The sequence below is a fragment of the Gossypium hirsutum genome, chromosome A02 (genome assembly GCF_007990345.1).
Source record: "Gossypium hirsutum isolate 1008001.06 chromosome A02, Gossypium_hirsutum_v2.1, whole genome shotgun sequence".
NCBI lineage: Eukaryota > Viridiplantae > Streptophyta > Magnoliopsida > Malvales > Malvaceae > Gossypium > Gossypium hirsutum.
In genome coordinates, this window is record NC_053425.1 from 3,895,729 (window position 1) to 3,923,625 (window position 27,897).

The 27,897-nt window shown below is 36.2% G+C and overlaps 1 protein-coding gene and 3 non-coding genes across 4 annotated transcripts in view; all 4 read left to right on the forward strand.

The window, feature by feature from the left end:
• Positions 1-438: 438 nt before the first annotated feature.
• LOC121214771 (callose synthase 12-like) lies at positions 439-5,821 on the forward strand. The gene is given in 2 exon segments (XM_041088987.1): positions 439-2,135; positions 2,138-5,821. Coding segments are annotated over 2 exon segments (5,139 nt in total). The 5' UTR covers positions 439-662; the 3' UTR covers positions 5,804-5,821.
• LOC121216618 (small nucleolar RNA J33) lies at positions 3,564-3,644 on the forward strand. The gene has a single exon (XR_005912803.1). It is a non-coding gene; the product is annotated as a small nucleolar RNA J33 (small nucleolar RNA).
• Positions 5,822-7,830: 2,009 nt separating the features above from the next.
• LOC107942676 (callose synthase 12) overlaps positions 7,831-27,897 on the forward strand; it is a 28,308-nt gene continuing 8,241 nt past the window's right edge. Inside the window, exons 1-3 of the transcript XR_005910518.1 lie at positions 7,831-7,896; positions 16,121-16,468; positions 21,828-26,528. This is a non-coding gene — a transcript (callose synthase 12). The remainder of the gene's footprint in view (positions 7,897-16,120; positions 16,469-21,827; positions 26,529-27,897) is intronic.
• Positions 24,326-24,406, forward strand: LOC121216607 (small nucleolar RNA J33). Its single transcript, XR_005912792.1, has one exon. It is a non-coding gene; the product is annotated as a small nucleolar RNA J33 (small nucleolar RNA).

Below are 27,897 nucleotides of genomic sequence, written 5' to 3' on the forward strand. Positions count from 1 at the left end.
TAATTTTTGCATTTTTGTTGGTTTTTAAAATAAATAAAAATCTCTCAAGTAATATAACTTATTTTAATTACAAGAAGATATTTTCATAAAATCTCTAATTAAATTTGTGCTTGGTTGACTTGTGACACCAATTCAGTAGGTCCGATTACACAAACTCAATAAAAAACTAGATACTAACAGTTAAAATATTTATATAAAGGTTAAATTGTGTTACTAGTCCTTGTAGTTGTACATAACTATTATTTTTGTTGATAGTTTTGTCAGAATTTATAAAATTTTAAGTTGACAAAAATTTAAAAAAAAAATATTGAGGGTAAAAAACCGTTACAGCTTTTTCAGGTCGAAGCGTTTTTCTTATTTTATATAGTTAAAAAGGTAGAACTCTAGAAACATACCGTATCAAATTCAGTAGGAAGCTTCCTTCATTTGGAAATTTAAAGCTAGATGAGTTCTGAATGAATAATTTACAACCACTTGTGCTAAAACAATTAGGACTTTCAAATGTTAAATGTAATTAATATGTATTACAAAAATTATTAATTTAATACCACTTGTGATCAAACAATTTACTAAGCTAAAAAAATCTATGAAGACGAACACATTGACAATCCTACTCAACTTCCTGGTATCCTGTTTGCATTTCCTCCAGCAGTTTTGGTGCCATGTCCCGACCCTGTAACCGGCTTTCACTAGAAGGCGAAGGGTACAACATAATCCCTGTTCACAATCTCGATGCCAATCATCCCTGCGTTCGGTACCCTGAAGTACGCGCTGTCTTATTATCTTTACGCGCCTTGGGTAACCTCAGCGAGCCACCATACCACACATGGCATCCTTCTTCCATGGACCTCCTCGATTGGTTGGGACTATTCTTTGGTTTCCAACGCGATAACGTAAAGAACCAAAGGGAACACCTTGTTCTCCACTTGGCTAATGCCCATATGCGCCTCTCTCGGCCACCGGTTGGCAACAATGGAACCTTCCAAGCCATAGTCCTCCGCGAATTCCGGCGTAAGCTACTCGAAAACTACACTAACTGGTGTTCTTACCTGGGGAAGGCATCCAACGTGGACAGCTTGGAGTCTGATACTCGTAGAGAGTTGCTTTACGTTGGACTGTATTTATTGATATGGGGAGAATCCGCGAATTTGAGGTTCGTGCCCGAATGCATCTGCTACATTTTTCATCACATGGCCATGGAACTGAACAGAATCCTAGAAGATTACATTGATGAAGAAACGGGACGGCCATGGATACCATCGATATCTGGGGAAAACGCGTTTCTAAACCGCGTTGTAAAGCCAATATATGATACGATCAAGGCCGAGGTGGCGAAAAACAAATATGGAACCGCCCCGCATGATAGGTGGAGGAACTATGATGATTTCAATGAGTACTTTTGGAGCAAGAGTTGTTTTCATACTCTCAACTGGCCACTTGATTTCAACAGTAAGTTTACAAGTGAAAGGAAAACTGGGTTTGTTGAACGAAGGACGTTTTGGAACGTTTACAGAAGGTTCGACAGGCTATGGGTGATGCTGTTTCTCTTCCTTCACGTAATGGTAATCTTGGCCTGGGAGGGGAAGAAGTATCCATGGCTGGCTTTGGATAACAAGGATGTTAAGGTTCGAGTTTTATCATTGTTCATCACTTGGAGTGGAATGAGGCTTTTCCATGCTTTACCTGAACCAGCTATGGAGTTTAGTCGAGTTTCGAGACAGACGTCGCGACTGGTCCTTGGGAAGGTGCTAAGGATTTTGGTTGCTGCAGCATGGACTGGCGCATTTGTGTTTTGTTACACAAGGATTTGGGTGCAAAGGAACCACGACAAGCATTGGTCTAATGAGGCTAACCAAAGGGTAACATTTTTTCTAGGGCTTGCATTTCTTTATGGGTTACCTGAACTGGTGGAATTGGTGTTATTATTCCTTCCTCGTATTTGGCTGAATTCGAAAGTATTTGACCTGCTATCATGGTGGTTCCATGGTGACTGTTACATCGGTCAAGGATTGAGGGAAGGGGTAGTTGATAGAATCAAGTATGTCCTATTTTGGGTTTTGGTGTTAGGTACAAAATTTATCTTCAGTTACTTCTTCCAGATCAAGCCCATGATTAACACAACAAAACAATTGTTGATTCAACAATTGCAGAGCATGAGTGGGACTGGCAAGCCATCTTTAGTGTCAGCAACAAGTTCATCATTGAATTGTTGTGGTTGCCGGTGGTGTTGGTTTACTTGGCTGATACTCAGATTTGGTACTCAATCTATTCTCCCTTTGTGGGGGCTGCCATGGGGTTGCTGCAAATGTTGGGTGAAATTCGAAACATCGAGCAGCTGAGATGGAGGTTTCGGTTTTTTGCCACTGCCATTCAATTCAATTTGATGCCACAAGAGGAAATAAAGATCTCTGGTGGATCGTTAAGGGAAAAACTGTGTGAAGCCTTTCATCAGCTGAAGGTGAGATGTCGGCTGCAACTGCCTTTCAAAATGGTTGAACTCGAATCGAACCAGGTTAAGGCTAACAAGTTTGCTTTGATATGGAATGAAATAGTTACCACTTTTAGGGAAGAAGATATCATATCTGATCAAGAGGTTGAGCTACTACAGTTGCCTCCGAATTCATGGGAAATCAGGATCATTCGTTGGCCATGTTTTCTTTTGGGGAATGAGTTGCGACGCGCTCTTGATCTGGCTACGGACTTATATGATGCGCCGGATAACTGGCTCTGGTATAAAATATGCAAGAATGAGTATAGGCGTTGTGCTGTGATTGAAACATATGATTGTGTCAAGTACTTGATGCTTCATAAACTAATCAAAAGCAGTACCGAGGAGCATTCCATTCTCGAAGTCTTGTTTCAGGAAATCGATCATTCTATCGAGATCAAGAAGTTCACTAAGACATTTAGAATGATTGCACTGCGTCAAATCCATTCCAAGTTGATAAAACTTGTTGAGCTGTTGCTTGAACCAAACAATAATATGAATGAGATTGCTACTGCTATGCAGTCACTTTATGCAGTTGTTGTTTCTTACCTTTTCAAAGCAAAGATGACTATGGACCAGTTGAGGAAAGATGGATTGGCTCCCAAGAGTCGAACCGCCATGGCTGAATTGCTATTCAAGAATGCGATTGAGTTTCCGGATCCGAGTGAGGAGCACTTCTATATGCAGATTAAGCGCTTGCATACAATTATTACCACCAGGGACTCGATGCATACTGTTCCCCTTAATAACGAGGCAAGGCGTCGACTTGCTTTCTTTAGTAACTCACTCTTTATGAAAATGCCTCGAGCTCCTCGAGTGGAGAAGATGATAGCTTTCAGTGTCCTTACCCCTTTCAACAATGAACATGTGTTGTACAGCAAAGAACAACTAAAAACTAAGAACGAGGATGGGATTTCCATCCTGTATTATTTGCAGACCATTTATGATGATGAGTGGAAGAACTTTATCGAAAGAATGCATCGAGAAAGAATGGTGACAGCTAATGAAATATGGACAACCAAGTTAAGAGATTTAAGGCTTTGGGCATCTTATAGAGGCCAGACATTTGCACGCACAGTCAGAGGCATGATGTACTATTATCGAGCTCTACGGCTGCTAGCTTTTCTCGATTCTTCATTGGAGATGAATATTACCGTAACAAAAGAGGCAGAAGGTATTGCTTTGATGAAGTATACCTATGTTGTTTCATGTCAGAAGTATTGGGAATATAAGGCCATAGGGGACCCTCGTGCTGAGGAAATCATTGATCTTTTGAAACACAATGAAGCCCTTCGGATGGCCCATGTTGATCAGGTTTCAACAGGGAGTGACGAGAAGGAATGTTACTCGGTTCTCCTTAAGTACGACCGGCAATTACAACGGGAGGTGGAGATATATCGAATCAAGTTGCCTGGTCCAATGAACATTGGAGAAGGCAAACCAGAGAATCAAAACCATGGCATTGTCTTCACTCGTGGTGATGCAGTTCAAACTATTGATATGAACCAAGACAACTATTTCGAGGAAGCACTAAAAATCCGTAACCTGTTGGAAGAATTCAAGCACCATCATGGAATCCATAGACCAACTATCTTGGGAGTTAGAGAACATATTTTCAGTGGCTCTGTTTCGTCAGTTGCTTGGTTTATGTCAGCACAGGAAACGAGTTTTGTTACCTTATTTCAACGTCTCTTCGCGAATCTGCTGAAAATCCGAATGCATTACGGCCATCCTGATGTGTTTGATAGGTTTTGGTTCATGACTCGTGGCGGCCTTAGTAAAGCCTCCAAAGTGATTAATATCAGTGAGGACATTTTTGCCGGCTTCAACTGTACTTTGCGAGGGGGCAGTGTCACACACCATGAATACATTCAAGTGGGTAAAGGACGAGACCTTGGGTTGAATCAAATATCAGCTTTTGAAGCTAAGATAGCTTGTGGGAATGGTGAACAATTCCTCAGCAGAGATGTTTACAGGTTGGGTCAAAGACTTGATTTTTTCAGGATGTTATCATTCTTTCACACGACAATTGGATATTTCTTCAATACAACAGTGATCATCCTTTCTGTCTATGGATTCCTATGGGGTCAACTTTATCTGGCTCTCAGTGGTGTCGAGAATTCCGTTCTAGGGTACAATAACAATAGCAGGAAAGCACTGAGCGCTGTTATCAATCAAGACCTCATCATCCAGTTTGGTCTCTTTATGACACTTCCAGCAATATTCGAGAGCTCCGTCGAAAACGGTTTCCTTGAAGCCATTTGGGAATTCTTGGTTATGCAGCTCGAGCTTTCAACTGTTTTCTACACGTTCTCAATGGGAACACGTGCACATTTCTTTGGTCGGACTGTCCTTCATGGAGGTGCAAAGTATCGACAAACCGGGCGTAATTTCGTCGTACGGCACACAAGTTTCGCAGAGAATTACAGATTGTATGCACGCAGCCATTTCATAAAGGCCATTGAGTTTGGATTTATTCTCATGGTTTATGCAACATGCACCCCATCAGCCAAGGTCACATTTTTTTACATAGACATGTCAGTCACATGTTGGCTCCTAGTTCTCTCATGGATATTTGCTCCTTTCCTATTCAATCCTTTGGGTTTTGATTGGCTCAAGACCGTGTATGACTTCGAGGAGTTCATGAACTGGATTTGGTGCCGCGACGGAGTACTTGCAAAGGCTACACAAAGCTGGGAACGTTGGGGGAACGAGGAGCAGGACCATTTAGTCACAACCAGCCTATGGGGAAAGCTACTGGAAATCGACCTACGCTTCTTCTTCTTCCAATATGGAATTGTATACCATCTGGGAATATCAGGCCAAAGTAGGAGTGTTTTCGTTTACTTGTGGTCTTTGATCTTCATATTCGCAGCATTCGGAATCTATCTAACGATGTCGTATGTTCGAAACAACTACGGGGCAAAAAAGCATATATATGTTCGGCTGGCTGAATTCCTTTTGATGGTACTTGGTATACTTCTTGTTATTGCTCTGAGACAGTTCACAGCCTTCAGATATGTTGATATTTTCATCAGTCTATTGGCTTTTATTCCCACTGGTTGGGGACTTTTATCCATAGCTCAGGTATTTCGACCCCTTCTTCGGCGTACCAGACTGTGGGACTCTGTGGTTTCCTTGGCTCGATACTATGAGATAATGTTTGGAGTCATAGTGATGGGTCCAGTGGCAGTTTTATCATGGATGCCTGGATTCCAATCAATGCAAACAAGGATTCTATTTAATGAAGCATTTAGCAAAGGCCTGCAAATGTTCAAGATTATTACAGAGAAAATACACCTAAAGGATGTCTAAGCTCCACTTACTATTGTACCTCATTTTTAAGCATCTATTTAATAGCATTACTCGTAATTATTACCATAGGCTGTGTTTATTATAATTATTTTATTTTTCCATACAAACTAGTCCTCTAATATGAAGTTTCATACCAACTTCCATTTTTCTTTTTTTTCTCAGTTGAACCAATAACGATTTCGTTATCATAAAATTAAAAATAGGGATTTGAATTTTTTAAAAATATATTTATTAGGAGAATTTTTTTAAAATTTTCATAATTTTAATTTCAATATCACTTGAAAATTCCTTAAATTCAATAAAGAAATAGGATTTCAAAAAAAACCTCAAAATTGTACATTTAAATCACTTAAAAATAATATAATATGATATAAACTTATCTACATGTAAAACAAGCTATCTTGAATATTTTTTGTATATATATATTTTAAACTACCCATAAAATATTCGAATATCAAAGTAACTAAATCTCTAGAAATTATGCTTTAGGTATTGTGGCACCCCAAAATTATACATGCATGCTAATCAACATATAACCTAACCATTCATCTAGCATCATTCATGCAACAATCCAAGCAATAAAAGCACCCAAAAACTAGTTATAAAAGTCCTTAAACAATCCATGGAATATCCATTTACAAAACAAAACTAAAACTAAAGTATAATCCCTCAAAATGATCCCACGTTGCCATCTTTTATTTTCAAGAAAGCCATCTCACATACACAATCGAATTGTTTTGCCTTCGGATCACAAACTTGCTCACTTTACCACTCCACACAAGCTATTTCTCTACAAAAAAAAAAAAAAACAAAAACACGAGAGTGTGAAATTAAACAAGCTCAGTGAGTGCTCAAGATGCTACAATAAACCACAATATTAAGGGTTAAGAGCAAGAATAGATAGCACATAACACTTATCACCATTAATCATTTAATCATGTTGATACATTGGCATCTTGTGATTATGAAATATGTATAACAATACAACACATCGGATACTTGGATCTCCATTACACCAATTACTCATAGAGTCTAACATGTTCAAGTGTGGGATTAAGCTATCACTCTCCAACACACCAAACATGTCCAAATGAATGGAGCTTAGCTCTACATTCTTTTATCCCTCCAACATGTCCCAATATCAAAGCACATATATGAATACTTAAATCTTATGACATGCCAATTATATCCAATGATTTCAAGATATCACAAAGCCAATATATCCACATTGCACATTCATTTTCTGGTTTATGCACACTTACACTTATCATGTTTATCATGATAAAAAACACTTATCACATGCTCATGTAATGCACTTTCAAGTTCAATCACTTCGTTCATTGAGCCACATACACTTTCAGATCAGATGTGTGCATTAAACCAACATATCAATAGGCATATTTTGACATATTCACATCCATTTCTTTAACATATCACATGCAGATCTTGTCACATTTCATCATCATTTACGTAAGATTCTAGCTCCATGTAATAAAAAATAAGGATAAATTATACATGAATTTTGGTCGAATGTGCAATTTGATACAGAAATTTTGATTTGGTGCAATTATACACATGAAACTTGAATTGTGGTTCATATGTGTACATAAAGCTTTGATTTTGATTCAATTGTACACATTTAAAAAAATGAATACATTCATTTATTTTCATATTGGGTTAATATAATTTTTTTATGCAATATATCAACGTAAAATATTGTTAATTTATTAACATTGTCAGTGATTTGTGAAAATTGAATCAAATAAATTTTTTTTGTATAAAATCGCACAAAATCATAATTCATATATGAAATTGCACACTAGATCAAACTTCCTGTATATTTTTGATAATTATCCCTAAAAAAACATATCAATGGATAAGTGGGACTTCTTTTAACAAGTTAAAAGTATAAATGGTATGAAAAAGGAAATTTTCTTAAAAAGGAAACAAAAAGTACGTCAAAAGTTCCAGTTTCAACCCCATTGAAAGACAACTAAACACATTGAAGACTCCATTAACTACCCAACATCACTTTTGCTGCCATGTCTCAACCCCGTTACCAGTCATCTCCACCAGAGGACGAACCATACAACATAATCTCTATACACAATCTCCAGTCCCCATATGCACCTGTCGTCATGTCGTCCTTACGCGCTATCAATGGCCTCCGAAAGCCGCCATGCCATCCATGGCTTGCTTCCATGGACCTCCTTGATTGGTTGGGACTGTTCTTTGGTTTCCAACGTGAGAACGTAAAGAACCAATGGGAACACCTTGTTCTCTACTCGGCCAACAACAATATGCGTCTCTCTTTGCCACCGGCCGACAACATTGGAACCTTTCAAGCCGTAGTCCTCCACGAATTCCACCATAGGCTACTCAAAAACTACACTAGCTGGTGTCTTACCTCGGCAAGGCATCCAACGTTGACAGATTCGATTCTGATACTCGTGGAGAGTATAATGCTTGTTACCTTATCAATTAATTACCATCATTCAATTAAAATAGAATCGTAAAAAAACTCATAAGATTCAAAATAAATAAAATATCTACGAGATATGATTTCAAATCATTTAACTCAATCTTCACAAATCAAAAGATTCGATTTGCTTGGTCCAGATCAATTCAATCTTTAAAGATATGTTGCTCCATAAGATTGATCTTCAAATATAGATCATTATACATCCATAATATCATTTAAGTCATGGAACGACTATTTTGATTCAAAATATTGCCTACTCCACAAAGGCAAGTTACGAATTCTAAGCAATGCCAAGTGTAGTTGTCGTTACTCGAGCCATTACTCTCATAACAATTTCATTACTATTACCTCTTTCAAGCTTGAACAAGATTTTCATATTTAGAGCACAAATCTAATTTCGCAAAGCAACATTTAATCTATGATGATCTACTTAAATCTCATCAAATCAATTACTTTTAATATAAGGATGCAAAAGATTGAGACAAACTCATATTTTCTTGGATATATCCATATACAAGGTAAGTAGATCACATTAGGATTATTGAAAAGAAAATCTTGTTGTGATCCAATCTTGTTTCCAATTATAATTATAAGATTGATTGCGCAAAATTCTTAAAAAAGATATAGGTAAATAATCAAACTTTTCGAATTTTGAAATTTCAGTCCTAACTCAAATCATAGCTATTAAATCTTGTTGGTTAAAATTATGCTGCTAATATTGTATTATGCATAAAGTTGTTGATTTTGTCCATGTCCTCTAATTAGAGTATTTTAATCTATCAAATTTTAAAATTTCAGTATTGACGCAAACAAACTACTAAATCCATTAGTTGACTTTTTTGTGAGTAACATGCGGAAATAATAGTTTCATATGGATTATTCATGTGGAAATATGTTTATCGCCAGGGGCGAAGCCAGAACAATTTTTTGGGGGGGCCAAATGAAATTTTAATTTTTTATAGTCTATTCTTTATAATCTTTAAAAGATTAAATCAAATTTTCATAATTTTAGGAGGGTCAAAGTGTAATTTTACTTTTATTAATTTAAAATTTTAAAAAATTTTAAAGGGCGAAAATGTTAATTTTTCATTTTAGGAGGGCCGGGGCCCTTGCCATCCCCCTAAATTTGCCTCTGTTTATCGCGTCAAAATTTGAAAATAATATAACTTAATAAATTTAATAGTTACAATTTGATAAGTATTATAATTTTAAAATTCAAAAAGTACAAGGATTAAAAAGTAATAAATTATAGTATAAGGACTAAATGCATAATTTACGACTAGTAAAAGATTAAGAGAAGAATCTAATTTACTATTTTATTTTTATAAACTTACCAAAACAAAACAAATGAAGGGCAATTAATTGTTTTTATTTTGTAAGAAAAGACTCTTACAAGTATAAATGTAATGTAAGCACAAGTAGTATAATACTAATTATATGTATATGTTTAAGTAATTAAAATAATATAATATAATATAATATAGGGTAAATTGTACAATTAGCCACTCAATTATAGGTAAATTTTTATTTTGGTTACTTTCCATCAATTTGATCCTGATTCTGTATAAAAATTATAAAAAAAATGAAATTCTAAAAATATATAGATATTTAAAAAATTAAATAAAAATAGATAAAGTGAGAGAAAACGAGGGGAAAATTGTTTTTCATTATAATAAAAGAAAAAGATTTGGAATATAGTTTGTTTTTACGATTTGAGTTTTGAAAAATAATTTAAATGAATTGAAATTTTGAATTGAGTTTGAAAAAGAAAACTTTATGGTATAATTTAAATGAATTTAAAAGATGGCATTATAGTCAATTTTACAAGTCTCTGTAATATCGGTTCTGGGAGAAGCTCTTTACCAATTTGAAACTCGACTTGAAGATATTATTAATTTGGTTTTATTCTATTGAATGATGATTTTCGTTCTTATGTTTAAATATTGCACAATCTTGAGCTTTATTGCAATAGAACCTTGACTTCTTTTATATAAACATTAATTTTTAATCATATTTAAGCTTTATACCAAATGAATACTATGTCAAGAGATTGAAATTGATCTATTTTTTTTAATTCATTTTCATGATTTTATACAATGTTGAAGATTTATTGTTGTAATAATCTGAATTTTTATATAATTTTTTTAAATTTTTTAAAATAAATTTTATATAGAAATAGAGCTAAATTGACAAAAAAATATAAAAGTAGAAAGTTAAAATTACTATAATATGAACTAAAATAGTGCCACCATTACTTATCAATAGGGTAACTGAAAATATAATTTTAAAATATTGTTGATGAAATTATTACTTTTCTTTAATTAAGTGATTAAAATGGAAATTTACTTCTAATTAAATATAAAATATAAAATATAAAATATAAAATATAAAGTATTATATAAATATTTTAAAATAATTGATGCAATTTGGTACCTAGTTGGTAGATATGTTCATGGGTTGGGTTACTCGTTTAGATCTGAAAGTTTGCTTGAAATTTGAGAGGGTTTGAACAAAAATATTAGTCTCGAAAAATGAGCTTGAGAAAAAATTAGACCCGTTTAAAATTTGGTTCGGGCTCGATTCGTTTTTAAGTTTATAGTGTAAAGCCCAAAATCTGCCCGGGCCCATACCAGCAAACCTACCCCCCACTTGCCCACTTACGCCGTTGCCCCATGTGCGCGACCACGCAGCCCCCACTTCCTCCTCTGCCCAAAACCTGGCACTGCCCATACCGTTTGCACCCCCAGCCACCAGGCACCTTCATCGCACGCCTCTGCCATCGCCTGTACCAACGCGTCAGACACCTGCAAAACGAGCAACACGCAACAACAAAAGAAACAAACAGCAAACAGACAAAAAATAGAAATTAAGAAGTTGTTTAGATTGGCTATAAAGCCAAAAATGAAAGACTTGTAATGGGCTTCTTCTCTTGGAAAAATCTGGAGAAATAAAAAGAAAGAAACAAAGTTTTAAGGATTCTCTTTATTTTCAATCTTTCTATATTCTTTTACCTTTATTTTTTTTATTTATTATTATTATTGTTTTTTATTTTTGATAAACGAAAATAAAAGGAGAAAAGAAATACCTGGGGCGCCCTTGGCTGCGTCGTCGGAGCCCTCTCCGTCGCCGAAATCGGCTCTAAAGGCGGGGCCAAAAGGTTCTTTCTCTCGGTATTCAGGCCAAGCAAGCTCGGCCTCTGAACAGGATCTGAAACGGGGCTCAAAGTAGCCCCTATGTGCAGCGACGGCCACCGTCCAAGGCGATCACGACGGTGCATGGCAATGGCCTTGTTGGCCGGATCTGGAAAGGCTGAGAGGGAGAGACCCTTGGCTCTCTGTTTTTTCTTTCTAAAAGTAAAGGAGAGGACTTTTTTGTTTTTTTTGTTTTTTTTTGTTTTTTGTTGTTTATAGAAGCTAAAGCGGCGCCATTTGAGGGAGGGACCCGCGCCTCTTTGCCCTAATGGGTAATTTTCACATTTGGTCCCTCCATCTTGCGTAGAGGTGCAATATAACTCTTTATTTCTTTTAGATTTGGGCTGCAAATATGGCGTCTGTTTCAATCTGGTCCTTGGACCATGCGCAGACTCTCACTGCGTTTTGGGATGGGGAATATCTCCCTAAAGGTCCCCCATGTCCTCGGCGCCTTTTATTTCAGTCCCTTTACCACATATTTCATATATTTACAGTTTGGACCCCCGGATTTTGATTTTATTTTAATTTCATCCTTTAGTTCATTTAATTATTTTTTTTAGAAAAAGGGAGTTCCTCTATTATTTATTTTAAGTTATATATATATTTATTATTTACCTAATATCTTTCTTTTTATTTGTAATATTTGATTTAAGTCATTATGCACATACATATTCTTTTTATAATTTACATACATGTACATATTCTTTATTTATTTTAAATATATATTTTTATATTTCGTATTTTCTACATGCATACATATATACTTATATATTTACATATTTTAATTCATATACTTATAAATGTATGTACACACTTACGTTATTTTATTTTTATAATATACATATTTATATCTTTTTTGTCTTTATGTAATATATATACACACATACGCATGTTCTTTATATATATGTAATTATGTTTTCATATTTTATAATTCTTATACATACACATATATATACGTATAGACATACATATTTTCATTATATATATATACCTACATAGTTTTTTTTGTATTTTAAATTTTTTAAAATTCATACATACATTTTTAAAATGTTTATAATTTTATTCATTTCTTTATTATTATTATTGTTTTACTTTATGTTTATTTATTTATTTATGTGTCCATTATTATTTTTAAAAAATATTTTCGTTTTTTTATTTTGTTTATTTACTTGTTATTGTATATAATTGATTTTTTTTATATATTTATTTTGTTATTTTTGCTCGTATTATTTTTACTCGCATTATCGTAATTGTTATTCCGTCACATCAATTTTTACCCGAATTCGTAAAAAAGGGAAAATTTTGGAAATAAAAGCAATACTCGATACTTGGGATCTTCGAGAGAATTGGGCCCTAACGTGCTGGGTTCTAATTTTCTGTTGAATCTAAATGCTCGAGAATGCTCTTTAATAAAAAACATAAATAAAAACTCATTATCGGGATTTCAATATGTTGTGTCCTAACGCGTTGGATATGACACGTGGTTTTCTCGATATGAGGATTTTTCGAAAGTGAAGGCAATATTCCGTATTTAGAGAATTCGAGAAAATCGTGTCCTAACTTACTGAGCTTCGATTTTTTTCGTTGATTCTAAGTAATCGAGTATCCTTTTAAAATTAAAATAAATGAGGTTTAAATAAAGAAATGAAAGGCAAGCTTACTCTCAAAAATACGAGGTGTCGTGTCCTAACTTACTGGATGTAATATCTTGTTACTTCGAGATAAGGAGGCATTTTCCATTTTGATTTATTTGAGTATTTTTAAAATAACACGATATAAGGAGGGATCATATTTTTAAAATTCTTTTCGAGTTTTTAATTTTCGACACTAAGACATTGATTAATCAACTAGGTACCAATTTTGGGCGTATCGAGGGTGCTAATCCTTCCTCGTGCGTAACCGACTCCCGAACCCATTTTTCTGAATTTCGTAGACAAAAAAAAAATCGTTGTTTTGATAAAATCTAAATCGTTTATTAAAAACAACCGTTTTACGAGGTGACCCGATCACACCTCATCAAAAAAGATTGGTGGCGACTCCCATTTTTCGTTTTATTTTCAAAATCCAAGTTGACCCCGTTTTCATCCAAAAAATGGTGTCAACATATAGTACTATATATTATGTTATTTTTATATATTATGTAATTTAGAACACATTAAAAAAACACAAACCTATACTAAATATATAATACTACTCTAATGTAAACATTAAAATAATGTTAAGATAACTACATAAAAAATTTCAATAAATAAAAAATGTATAAAATTATTAAATATTAAAATAAAATAAATATTTTTAAAAAAATTAAAAATAATATAGACAGACCTAAAATGTGCTTGGATTAATCTTTTACAAATATGGGTAGGATTAGACAAAACTTTAAGTCCATATTTCAGGTCGGGTTGAGTTTAGACAAATATAAAATATGTTAATATCATACTTAAGTCCGATCTAAACTCGACCCGACCCTACTCATAGCATCTCTTCAATATATTACACATTTATCCAAAAAAATAAAATAATTAATATATAATTGTAATAGGATGAAATAAATAAATTAGACACCCAACTACCTATCAAGTTCCTCTCATTGACTTCCCATCAAGTTTGGTAATATCAAGTCTTTGTTTTTTCTTTCTAAGAAAGTTCCTGACCATATTATTTTCCTTTTAGTAATTTCTAAATTTCAACATGCTGTCAAAGTCATATATAAATTAATATAGAATTATAATATATAATAATAGTGAAATGTATAAATAATAAAATATAAAATATGTAGAATATTAAAATAAATAAATTAGATTAAATTGTAATTAAAACGAGATTTAAACATATTAATATGTTAAATTAAGATTGCTAAATGAATACAATTATTTATCATGATGTTGTCATTAATCTTAAATTGGTGTCGAGTTAATTTGTGACACCATCTCAATTGACAATATTATTTTTTTGGTGAATTACAAACAACAATTAGAATCCAGGTCACACTAGAGGCAGTGAACACCTTTAATCATCAGGCCAATACATGGGGTTCTCAATCAACAACATTATTAGTATTCTATCACATGTGTATGCGTATGAAAACCACTATTTAGAGCACAAATGCATGTTTAAAAATGACATATAATAAATAATGAAATGTATGGTCGGAATCTAATTAATAATAAACGAAATATGTACAATATTAAAATAAAGAAATTAGATCACATTGTAAGTAAAATGAAATATTTTCGGTTGACTCGTGACGCTAACTCAATTAGGGGGCGTAAATGATAACAAGTATATATATTTCTACACACACAATTGATGGAGGTAATAAAATCCCTCGAATAATATAATTTATTTTAATGATGAAATGACATTTTTATAAATTCTCTAACTGAATTCATGCCAGGTTGACTTGTGACACCAACTCAATCAGGTGCTTAAATAATAGTACGTATAGATATAAATATATACAATTGATGGAGGTAATAAAGTGTGATAATATAATTAAAATGTATAAAAATATTAATATTTTTTTAGTTGAGTGGTAAATTAAAAGTTTTACTAATGCAATTACTTTGGGTTTAAATCTCACAATAAACGTCGTCGTTTTAGCTCGACTGGTATGAGTATTGTTGCCAATGCAGGAGGACGTGAGTTCCAGTGCTTTGAAGCGCATTATCCTCCTATTTATGGATTGGGGAGAGGTTATGGGTAGTTATAGTTATTATGTCAAAAAGAGCAAATATGATCAAAATTTATAATAAGATTGTTGAAAATAAAAATTCACAATATGCATTTTTGTATAAAGGTTAAAATGTGTTGTTAGTCCCTATAGTTGTACAAAATTATGGAAGGGCATTTTTGTAATTCTCTAATTGAATTAGTGACCCGATTGAAGGTGACACGAACTTAGTAAAATACTTAAATAGATAGTATAGATACTAATGGTTAAATAATAGTAATATAATATTTATATAAATGTTAAAATGTGTTGTTAGTCCCTATAGTTGTACAAAATTTGAGATTTAGTCTTTGTATTTTGAAAGTTAAAAATTCAATTTTCTACTTTTTAAATTTAAAAATCCTAACTTAATTATTATCTTCGTTGGTTGGTAGTTTTGTTAAAATCCGTCAACCTAACATGTTTATTTTCTGCCAATTGTATGTCATGTGATATAAAAATAACTTAATTAAAATTTCAAATTGACAAATTTTGACAGAAATATTTACAATTTTCATGACAAAATCGAGATTTTTAAATCAATAAAATAGAAAGACTTAAAATTTAACTTACCTAACAAAATATTTTTATTTTATATAAACTTATAAAATTAGTTTTTTTTATATTATACAATTAGAAAATTAGTATTCACGCGTGTCCTAACAACATATCCTTTTGTATTCACTCATAAGACCACTTGTGTTAGAACAATTGTAATTAATAAATATTACAAAATGAATAATTTAAGACTTCAATAAAAATAATTTATAATTTAGGGGTTAATTTGATAAGCTAAAGAAAAAGAAGACAAAACTGACAACCGAACACATTGGCAATCCTACTCAACTTCCTGGTATCCTGTTTGCATTTCCTACAGTTTTGGTGCCATGTCCCGACCCTGTAACCGGCTTTCACTAGAAGGCGGGTACAACTTAATCCCTGTTCACAATCTTGATGCCAATCATCCCTGTGTTCGGTACCCTGAAGTACGCGCTGTCTTATTATCTTTACGCGCCTTGGGTAACCTCAGGGAGCCACCATACCACACATGGCATTCTTCTTCCATGGACCTCCTCGATTGGTTGGGACTATTCTTTGGTTTCCAATGCGATAACGTAAAGAACCAAAGGGAACACCTTGTTCTCCACTTGGCTAATGCCCATATGCGCCTCTCTCGGCCACCGGTTGACAACAATGGAACCTTCCAAGCCATAGTCCTCCGCGAATTCCGGCGTAAGCTACTCGAAAACTACACTAACTGGTGTTCTTACCTGGGGAAGGTGTTAACATTAATGGGAGACAACATTAATGGCAAACAATACAAAGTGGTGCAAGTTTAGCACCCTAAAGTTGACTTTGAAAAAGTGGCATGGGATAATTTTTTTTTGGTCCTTGAGATAATGGGCTATTTATTGTTTGGTCCTTAAACCTCAACTATAAATAGGCCTTCTCATTTCTCATTTCAATTTATCCCAACCAATCTTTCTCTCTTAGTTTTCTCTCTTCTCCCATTTGAGAATTCTTAAGGAATTCTATTTGTTTGTAATATTTTGGAGATAGTAAAGTTATCATCTGGTGTTAGTGCCCGAGGACGTAGGTATAATTTACCGAACCTCGTTAAAACTCTTATGTTCTTTTTGTCCTATTTTTCTTTCAATATTTGAGGGTATGATAGTAGTATTTAATTGTGCTATTAAATTACTATAGAAGGGATATTCTGACTAAGGAAAGACTTGGTATTTAAGAGATCCATGTGATCCACCTCTCTTCCCTGGGAATTGAACTTTGTGTGATTTTTTAGTACAATAATTTACACGCTTACGACCCTATTGGAACAACAAGTGGTATCAAGAGCCGAAGGTTAATCGTAGTATGCTCTGTGGTTGCAGTTTAAACTGATCTTCCACATCAGAAAAGATTTCCTTAGGTATATTGAAAGATTATGGAGAAAACGGTCGGTGTAGGAGCTTCAACATCGTCCATGTGGACAAGACCGACAATTGCAAATGCAAGATTGGTCGTGGAGATCTTTGATGGCACGGGCCATTTTGGTATGTGGCAAAGTGAGGTTCTAGATGCCCTTTTTCAGCAGGGTCTAGACATTGCCATTGATGAAGAGAAACCAGATGATGTACAGGAGAAAGATTGGAAGGCGATCAATCGGTTGGCATGTGGCACAATTCGATCATGTTTTTCTCGAGAGCAGAGGTATGCTTTTTCAAAGGAGACTTCTGCAAATAAGTTGTGGGTGGCACTTGAAGAAAATTTTTTGAAGAAAAACAGTCAAAATAAGCTCCACTTGAAGAAAAGACTGTTTCGCTTCACATACGTCCCAAGTACCACAATGAATGATCACATCACCAAATTTAATCAGTTAGTAACTGATTTGCAGAATATGGATGAGACATTCAAAGATGAAGATTTGGCTTTGATGCTGTTGGGGTCACTTCCTGAGGAGTTTGAGTTCCTAGAAACTACTCTACTTCATGGCAGGAGTGATATATCTCTGAGCGAAGTCTGTGCGGCCTTATACAGTTATGAACAGAGAAAGAAGGGCAAACAGAAAAACTCAATCAGAGATACAGAAGCTTTAGTAGTCCGAGGTCGTTCATACACTCGGAAGAAAACTCAAAAGGGGAGATCAAAGTCAAAGTCCAGACTCGGGAAAGATGAATGTGCTTTTTGTCATGAGAAAGACCACTGGAAGAAAAATTGTCCAAAGCTGAAGAATAAGGGAAAAGCTGCTGTAGATGCTTGTGTTGCTAAGCATGATACTAGTGACTCTGAACTATCACTGGTTGCATCATCATCGTCGTTCCATTCAGATGAGTGGATATTGGATTCGGGTTGTACCTATCATATGTCCCCTAACCGGGAGTGGTTCTCTGATTTAGTAGAACTAAATGGAGGAGTTGTTTATATGGGCAACGACAATGCCTGTAAAACTGTTGGGATAGGTTCAATCCAATTAAAGAATAAAGATGGATCAACCAGAGTTCTGACTGATGTTCGGTACGTGCCCAGTTTGAAGAAAAATCTCATCTCATTGGGAGCCTTGGAATCCAATGGTTTAGTTGTTACTATGAGAGATGGGATTTTGAAAGTGACATCTGACGCACTTATGATATTGAAGGGCATCGGGAAAAATAACTTGTATTACTACCAAGGTAGTACAGTGATTGGAGCAGTCGCTGCAGCTTCCGGCAACAAAGAATTGGACTCAATACAGTTGTGGCATATGAAGTTGGGACATGCCAGCGAAAAATCCTTGCAAATTCTGGCAAAGCAAGGAATGTTGAAAGGTGCAAAGGCTTGCAAATTAAAATTTTGCGAGCATTGTGTTCTGGGAAAGCAAAAGAGAGTGAAATTCGGTACTGCTATCCATAATACAAAAGGTATTTTGGAATATGTTCACTCAGATGTGTGGGGGCCTTCCAAGACACCTTCATTGGGAGGAAAACACTACTTTGTTACTTTTGTTGATGACTTTTCCAGAAGAGTTTGGGTGTATACCATGAGAACTAAGGATGAAGTGCTTAGAGTTTTTCTTAAATGGAAAACTATGATCGAAAACCAGACTGGCAAGAAAATCAAGAGGCTTAGGACGGACAATGGAGGGGAATATAAAAGTGATCCGTTCTTCGATGTGTGCCAAGAGTATGGTATTGTTCGACACTTCACAGTTAGGGATACACCACAGCAGAATGGATTGGCAGGGCGTATGAATCGAACATTGCTGGAGAAAGTTCGATGTATGTTGTCCAATGCTGGGTTGGGCAAGCAATTTTGGGCTGAGGCTGTGACATACGCTGGCCATCTTGTTAATCGTTTGCCATCATCTGCATTAGAAAGAAAAACTCCTATGGAGGTATGGTCTGGAAAACCGGCTACAGATTATGATTCCTTACATATGTTTGGAACCACTGCATATTACCATGTGAAGGAGTCAAAGTTAGATCCAAGGGCAAAGAAAGCTCTCTTTATGGGAATCACTTCTGGAGTGAAGGGATTTCGTCTTTGGTGCTTAAGCACAAAGAAAATGATCTGTAGCAGAGATGTTACCTTTGATGAATCTGCCACATTGAAAAAGGTAGCAGATAAAGATATTCAGACGAGCAATACTCCACAGCAGGTGGAGTGTACTCCAAAACAGGTGGAGTTTGAGCAGATGGGGATTTGCCCAGTTAATAAGTCTAATTCTCCAGCCACAATGGAGGAATTAGAGGTTGAAGAGGTTCTGACCCAAGAACCATTAAGTACACCAGAACCAGTTGCAGTTGCAAGGCCACGGAGAGAAATTCGTAAACCTGCTCGATTTACTGATATGGTGGCCTACGCCCTTCCCGTTGTTGATGATATTCCTATCACTTATCAAGAAGCAATGCAAAGCTTAGAAAGTGATAAATGGAAAAGCGCCATGGATGAAGAAATGCAGTCTCTCCGGAAGAACAATACTTGGGAGTTGGCGCAATTACCGAAAGGTAAAAGGGCAATCGGATGCAAGTGGGTATTCGCAAAGAAAGATGGATCTCTTAGCAAGAAGGATATTCGCTACAAGGCAAGATTGGTAGCTAAAGGCTACGCTCAGAAGGAGGGAATTGACTACAATGATGTATTTTCCCCTGTTGTGAAGCATTCCTCCATTAGAATTTTGTTGGCCTTGGTAGCACAGTTTAATTTGGAGCTAGCTCAACTTGATGTTAAGACGACTTTCTTGTATGGTGAGTTAGAAGAGGAGATCTATATGACTCAGCCCGAAGGATACACAGATGCTGGTGGTAGAAATTGGGTTTGTAAGCTTAACAAATCGCTATATGGATTGAAGCAATCCCCGAGGCAGTGGTACAAGCGATTTGATAGCTTTATGAGAAGGCAGAAGTACACAAGAAGCAAATATGACAATTGTGTATATTTGCAGAAGCTGCATGACGGATCTTTCATTTATCTACTCTTGTATGTTGATGATATGTTAATCGCTTCGAAGAGCCAAAAAGAGATAGATAAGCTGAAGGCTCAGTTGAATCAAGAGTTCGAGATGAAAGATCTAGGTGAGGCCATGGAGATTCTCGGCATGGAGATTCTCGGCATGGAGATAAGTAGAGATAGACAGAGAGGCAAGCTTTGTTTGAATCAGAAGTAATATCTGAAAAAGGTATTACAATGTTTTGGTGTAAATGAAAACACAAAACATGTAAGTACCCTACTTGTTTCTCATTTGAAACTTAGTGCTCAATTATCTCCGAAAACTGAAGAAGAAAGAGAATATATGGCAAAAGTCCCATATGCTAATGCAGTTGGGAGTTTGATGTATGCGATGGTGTGTACGCGGCCTGACATTTCACAAGTTGTTGGAGTTGTGAGCAGGTATATGCATGATCCTGAAAAAGGACATTGGCAAGCTGTGAAATGGATTCTACGGTATCTTCGAAAAACCGTAGATGTTGGTTTAATTTTTGAACAGGATGAAGCACTTGGTCAGTTTGTAGTTGGATATGTTGATTCCGACTTTGCTGGTGATTTAGATAAACGTCGTTCAACTACGGGGTATCTGTTTACTCTTGCGAAAGCCACAGTAAGTTGGAAGTCTACCTTACAGTCTACAGTAGCTGTGTCTACTACAGAGGCAGAATATATGGCAGTTACAGAAGCTGTTAAGGAGGCTATTTGGCTTAATGGATTGTTGAAAGACTTAGGAGTTGTTCAAAGTCACATAAGTTTATATTGTGACAGTCAGAGCGCTATTCATTTAGCGAAAAATCAAGTCTATCATTCAAGAACCAAGCATATCGACGTAAGATATCACTTTGTGCGGGAAGTCTTTGAAAAAGGAAAAATTCCACTTCAGAAGATTCCGACAGCAGATAATCCTGCAGATATGATGACCAAGGTGGTAACAACAATCAAGTTTAATCATTGTTTGAACTTGATTAACATCCTGAGAATTTGAGCACCTTCAGGTGTATGGCGCTCGAGAGTGCATTTGTAGGCACTACAAAAGATAGCTTTATCGAATTTGGGGAGTTGAAGGAAGTGTGTGAAGATGTGATTATCCTAATCAAATCTTCAAGGTGGAGATTGTTAACATTAATGGGAGACAACATTAATGGCAAACAATACAAAGTGGTGCAAGTTTAGCACCCTAAAGTTGACTTTGAAAAAGTGGCATGGGATAATTTTTTTTTGGTCCTTGATATAATAGGCTATTTATTGTTTGGTCCTTAAACCTCAATTATAAATAGGCATTCTCATTTCTCATTTCAATTTATCCCAACCAATCTTTCTCTCTTAGTTTTCTCTCTTCTCTCATTTGAGAATTCTTAAGGAATTCTATTTGTTTGTAATATTTTGGAGATAGTAAAGTTATCATCTGGTGTTAGTGCCCGAGGACGTAGGTATAATTTACCGAACCTCGTTAAAACTCTTATGTTCTTTTTGTCCTATTTTTCTTTCAATATTTGAGCGTATGATAGTAATATTTAATTATGCTATTAAATTACTATAGAAGGGATATTCTGACTAAGGAAAGACTTGGTATTTAAGAGATCCATGTGATCCACCTCTCTTCCCTGGGAATTGAACTTTGTGTGATTTTTTAGTACAATAATTTACACGCTTACGACCCTATTGGAACAACAGAAGGCATCCAACGTGGACAGCTTGGAGTCTGATACTCGTAGAGAGTTGCTTTACGTTGGACTGTATTTATTGATATGGGGAGAATCCGCGAATTTGAGGTTCATGCCCGAATGCATCTGCTACATTTTTCATCACATGGCCATGGAACTGAACAGAACCCTAGAAGATTACATTGATGAAGAAACGGGACGGCCATGGATACCATCGATATCTGGGGAAAACGCGTTGTAAAGCCAATATATGATACGATCAAGGCCGAGGTGGCGAAAAACAAATATGGAACCGCCCCGCATGATAGGTGGAGCCGTGGAGGAACTATGATGATTTCAATGAGTACTTTTGGAGCAAGAGTTGTTTTCATACTCTCAACTGGCCACTTGATTTCAACAGTAAGTTTACAAGTGAAAGGAAAACTGGGTTTGTTGAACGAAGGACGTTTTGGAACGTTTACAGAAGGTTCGACAGGCTATGGGTGATGCTGTTTCTCTTCCTTCACGTAATGGTAATCTTGGCCTGGGAGGGGAAGAAGTATCCATGGCTGGCTTTGGATAACAAGGATGTTAAGGTTCGAGTTTTATCATTGTTCATCACTTGGAGTGGAATGAGGCTTTTCCATGCTTTACCTGAACCAGCTATGGAGTTTAGTCGAGTTTCGAGACAGACGTCGCGACTGGTCCTTGGGAAGGTGCTAAGGATTTTGGTTGCTGCAGCATGGACTGGCGCATTTGTGTTTTGTTACACAAGGATTTGGGTGCAAAGGAACCACGACAAGCATTGGTCTAATGAGGCTAACCAAAGGGTAACATTTTTTCTAGGGCTTGCATTTCTTTATGGGTTACCTGAACTGGTGGAATTGGTGTTATTATTCCTTCCTCGTATTTGGCTGAATTCGAAAGTATTTGACCTGCTATCATGGTGGTTCCATGGTGACTGTTACATCGGTCAAGGATTGACGGAAGGTCTGGTTGATAGAATCAAGTACGTCCTATTCTGGGTTTTGGTGTTAGGTACAAAATTTACCGTCAGTTACTTCTTCCAGATCAAGCCCACGATTAACACAACAAAACAATTGTTGGATTCAACAATTGCAGACTATGAGTGGGACTGGCAAGCCATCTTTAGTGTCAGCAACAAGTTCACTATTGGGTTGTTGTGGTTGCCTGTGGTGTTAATTTACTTGGCTGATACTCAGGTTTGGTACTCATTCTATTCTCCCTTTGTGGGGGCTGCCATGTGGTTGCTGCAACTGTTGGGTGAAATTCGAAACATCGAGCAGCTGAGATGGAGGTTTCGGTTCTTTGCTACTGCCATTCAATTCAATTTGCTGCGACAAGAGGAAATAATGATCACTGGAGGTTCTTTAAGGGAAAAACTGTGTGAAGCCATTCATCAGCTGAAGGTGAGATGTGGGCTGCAGCGGCCTTTCAAAATGGTTGAACTCGAATCGAACCAGGTTAAGGCTAACGAGTTTGCTTTAATATGGAATGAAATAGTTACCACTTTTAGGGAAGAAGATATCATTTCTGATGAAGAGGTTGGGCTACTACAGTTGCCTCCGAATTCATGGGAAATCAGGGTCATTCGTTGGCCATGTTTTCTTTTGGGGAATGAGTTGCTACGTGCTCTTAATCTGGCTATGGACTTCTACGATGAGCCAGATAACTGGCTCTGGTATAACATATGCAAGAATGAGTATAGGCGTTGTGCTGTGATTGAAACATATGATTGTATCAAGTACTTGATGCTTCATAAACTAATCAAAAGCAGTACCGAGGAGCATTCCATTCTCAAAGCCTTGTTTCGAGAAATTGATCATTCTATCGAGACCGAGAAGTTCACTAAGACATTTAGAACGATTGCACTGCTTCAAATCCATTCCAAGTTGATAAAACTTGTTGAGCTGTTGCTTGAACCAAACGAGAGTGTGAATGAGATTGCTGATGCTATGCAGTCACTTTACGCAATTGTTGTTCCTTACCTTTTCAAAGCAAAGACAATGGACCAGTTGAGGGAAGATGAACTGGCTCCCAAGAGCCGATCCGCCATGGCAAGGTGGCTATTTAAGAACACAGTTGAGTCGCAGGATCCTAGTAATAAGGACTTCTATATGCAGGTTAAGCGCTTGCATACAATTCTTACCACCAGGGACTCCATGCATACCATTCCTGTTAATAATGAGGCAAGGCGTCGACTTGCTTTCTTTAGTAACTCACTCTTTATGAAAATGCCTCGAGCTCCTCGAGTGGAGGAGATGATAGCTTTCAGTGTCCTTACCCCTTTCAACGATGAAGCTGTGTTGTACAGCAAAAAAACACTCAAAACTAAGAACGAGGATGGGATTTCCATCCTGTATTATTTGCAGACCATTTATGATGATGAGTGGAAGAACTTCATCGAAAGAATGCGTAGAGAAGGAATGGTGGCAGCAGATGAAATATAAACAACCAAGTTAAGAGATTTAAGGCTTTGGGCATCTTATAGAGGCCAGACATTTGCACGCACAGTCAGAGGCATGATGTACTATTATCGAGCTCTACAGCTGCTAGCTTTTCTCGATTCTTCATCTGAGACGGATATTACCGTAACAAAAGAGGAAGAAGGCATTGATTTGATGAAGTATACCTATGTTGTTTCATGTCAGAAGTATTGGGAACATAAGGCCATAGGAGACCCTCGTGCTGAGGAAATCATTGATCTTTTGAAACACAATGAAGCCCTTCGGATGGCCTATGTTGATCAGATTTCAACAGAGAGCGACGAGAAGGAATATTACTCGGTTCTCCTTAAGTACGACCGGCAATTGCAATGGGAGGTGGAGATATATCGAATCAAGTTGCCTGGTCCAATGAACATTGGAGAAGGCAAACCAGAGAATCAAAACCATGGCATTGTCTTCACTCGTGGTGATGCAGTTCAAACTATTGATATGAACCAAGACAACTATTTCGAGGAAGCACTAAAAATCCGTAACCTGTTGGAAGAATTCAAGCACCATCATGGAATCCATAGACCAACTATCTTGGGAGTTAGAGAACATATTTTCAGTGGCTCTGTTTCGTCAGTTGCTTGGTTTATGTCAGCACAGGAAGCGAGTTTTGTTACCTTATTTCAACGTCTCTTCGCGAATCTGCTGAAAATCCGAATGCATTACGGCCATCCTGATGTGTTTGATAGGTTTTGGTTCATGACTCGTGGCGGCCTTAGTAAAGCCTCCAAAGTGATTAATATCAGTGAGGACATTTTTGCCGGCTTCAACTGTACTTTGAGAGGGGGCAGTGTCACACACCATGAATACATTCAAGTGGGCAAAGGTCGAGACCTTGGGTTGAATCAAATATCAACCTTTGAAGCCAAGATAGCTTGTGGGAGTGGGGAACAATTCCTCAGCAGAGATGTTTACAGGTTGGGTCAAAGACTTGATTTTTTCAGGATGTTATCATTCTTTCACACGACAATTGGATATTTCTTCAATACAACAGTGATCGTCCTTTCTGTCTATGGATTCCTATGGGGTCAACTTTATCTGGCTCTCAGTGGTGTCGAGAATTCCGTTCTAGGGAACGATACCAACAGCAAGAAAGCACTGAGCGCTGTTATCAATCAAGAACTCATCATCCAGTTTGGTCTCTTTATGACACTTCCAGCAATACTCGAGAGCTCAGTCGAGATTGGTTTCCTTGAAGCCATTTGGGAATTCTTGGTAATGCAGCTCCAGCTTTCAACTGTTTTCTACACGTTCTCAATGGGAACGCGTGTACATTTCTTTGGTCGGACTGTCCTTCACGGAGGTGCAACGTATCGACAAACCGGGCATAATTTCGTTGTGCAACACACAAGTTTCGCAGAGAATTACAGATTGTACGCACGCAGCCATTTCATAAAGGCCATTGAGTTCGGATTGATTCTCATGGTTTATGCAACATACACCCCATCAGCCAAGCTCACATTTTTTTACATAGACATGTCACTCACATGTTGGCTTCTAGTTCTCTCATGGATATTTGCTCCCTTCCTATTCAATCCTTCGGGTTTCGATTGGCTAAAGACCGTAGACGACTTCGATGATTTCATGAACTGGATTTGGTACCGCGGCAGCATTTTTGCAAAGGCTACAGAAAGCTGGGAAAGTTGGTGGTACGAGGAGCAGCACCATTTACTCACAACCAGCCTCTGGGGAAAGCTACTGGAAATCATTTTGAACCTACGTTTCTTCTTTTTCCAATATGGAATTGTATACCATCTGGGAATTTCAGGCCAAAGTGGGAGTGTTTTCGTTTACTTGTGGTCTTGGATCTTCATATTCACAGCATTCGGAATCTATCTAACGATGTCGTATGTTCGGGACAACTACGGGGCAAAAAAGCATATATATGTTCGGCTGGCTAAATTCCTTTCGCTGATACTTGGAATACTTCTTGTTATTGCTCTGAGACAGTTTACAGCCTTCAAATATGTTGATCTTTTCACCAGCCTGTTGGCTCTTGTTCCTACTGGCTGGGGACTTATATCCATAGCTCAAGTATTTCGACCCCTTCTTCGGCATACCAGACTGTGGGACTCTGTGGTTTCCTTGGCTCGATACTATGAGATGATGTTTGGAGTCATAGTGATGGGTCCAGTGGCAGTTTTATCATGGATGCCTGGATTCCAATCAATGCAAACAAGGATTCTATTTAATGATGCATTTAGCAAAGGCCTGCAAATGTTCAAGATTATTACACAGAAAGTACATCAAAAGGATGTCTAAGCTCCACTTACTATTGTACCTCATTTTTAATCATCATTTAATAATTTCAATTAAAGGCATGTTTATTATAAATATTTATAAATTTTTTATTTTTATTTTTAGGTGATTACATTTCAAAAATCAAATTGAGAAATGTTGTAAATTTTCGAGATTTAAAGACTCAATTTAAAAAATTACAAAATAAAGGGAGTAAATCTTTCTTTAATTTTTAAAATTTATTTTTGAAATCAATATGCCACCATAGTGAGCCTTTGATTTATTTTTTTGATATTTTTCATGTCTGTTTACATTTAATAGTTAGAGTTCGTGGCTACGCCTCCAATAATATCATTTCCAAAGTTTTAACCTGTGTCTCTCTCTGAGAGTATAACGTGCTTTATTATTGCACCCAACATTTGTTTAATAATTAATAATTTTATTGTTTAAAAATTTAAAATAAAAAATAGTTACGGTTATGTACTAGGTAAGTTTCATGCATACAAATACGTATTCTATTCTAGACCTGACATATGTTTATCAGATCCTATGCACGTGTATCTTCATAGGAAAACAAGTTCTGTCTACGAGCTCAATAGAATTCGACCCAAACCCATTTGAATTTTTGAATCAATAATGATAATTATTCTAACAAGACTATTTTATTAATCAAATGGTCTAGACTCCATTTCTAAAACAAACAAGAATGGTGAGCATGAATCGCCCTGTCTATTACCCTTAAAATGATAGTTAAGAATTATTTGGAAAAATAAATTTAGCTCATCAATGTGCTTCTTTAAGATGGTCTCATGCTTAGAATTACTTGAATGAATCATTGTTATCTTCATGTCTCAAAAGGAAAAATGTTGTCGTTGTTTCACTGTCTCATTCCGTAATAGATAATCTTTCAATGTTTTTAACAGGGTGCTGTGGTATGCTTCATATTTTATGGATGCTCATTTCTACTGACACCGCAGCAGTAGCCATATTTGATATTAGAGAGTACGAGAGAGTTGTAATGAAAGATCAACCTGCGCATGAGGTTCTTGAAGGGTTTATTCGGATTGTTGCTGCCTGCCTGCCTGCCTCTACCGGCTCCGATGTGGAAATCAAGTGACATAAACCTGATTGCTTTATGATATAGGCCCATGAGAGATGTTATAAGAGGTTGTGGTAATTTTATATCATGTGGATCAAATTCGTAACTTAGATAAATTTTCGATCTTATTTCCGCACTCATTTTTATTATTTAGTATCATAAAATAAACAAAAATAACTTATTTTCTAGCACATAGATGGCGACAAGTCGAAAAGGATGGAATTAGCGACTGATATTAATGGATAAAACAC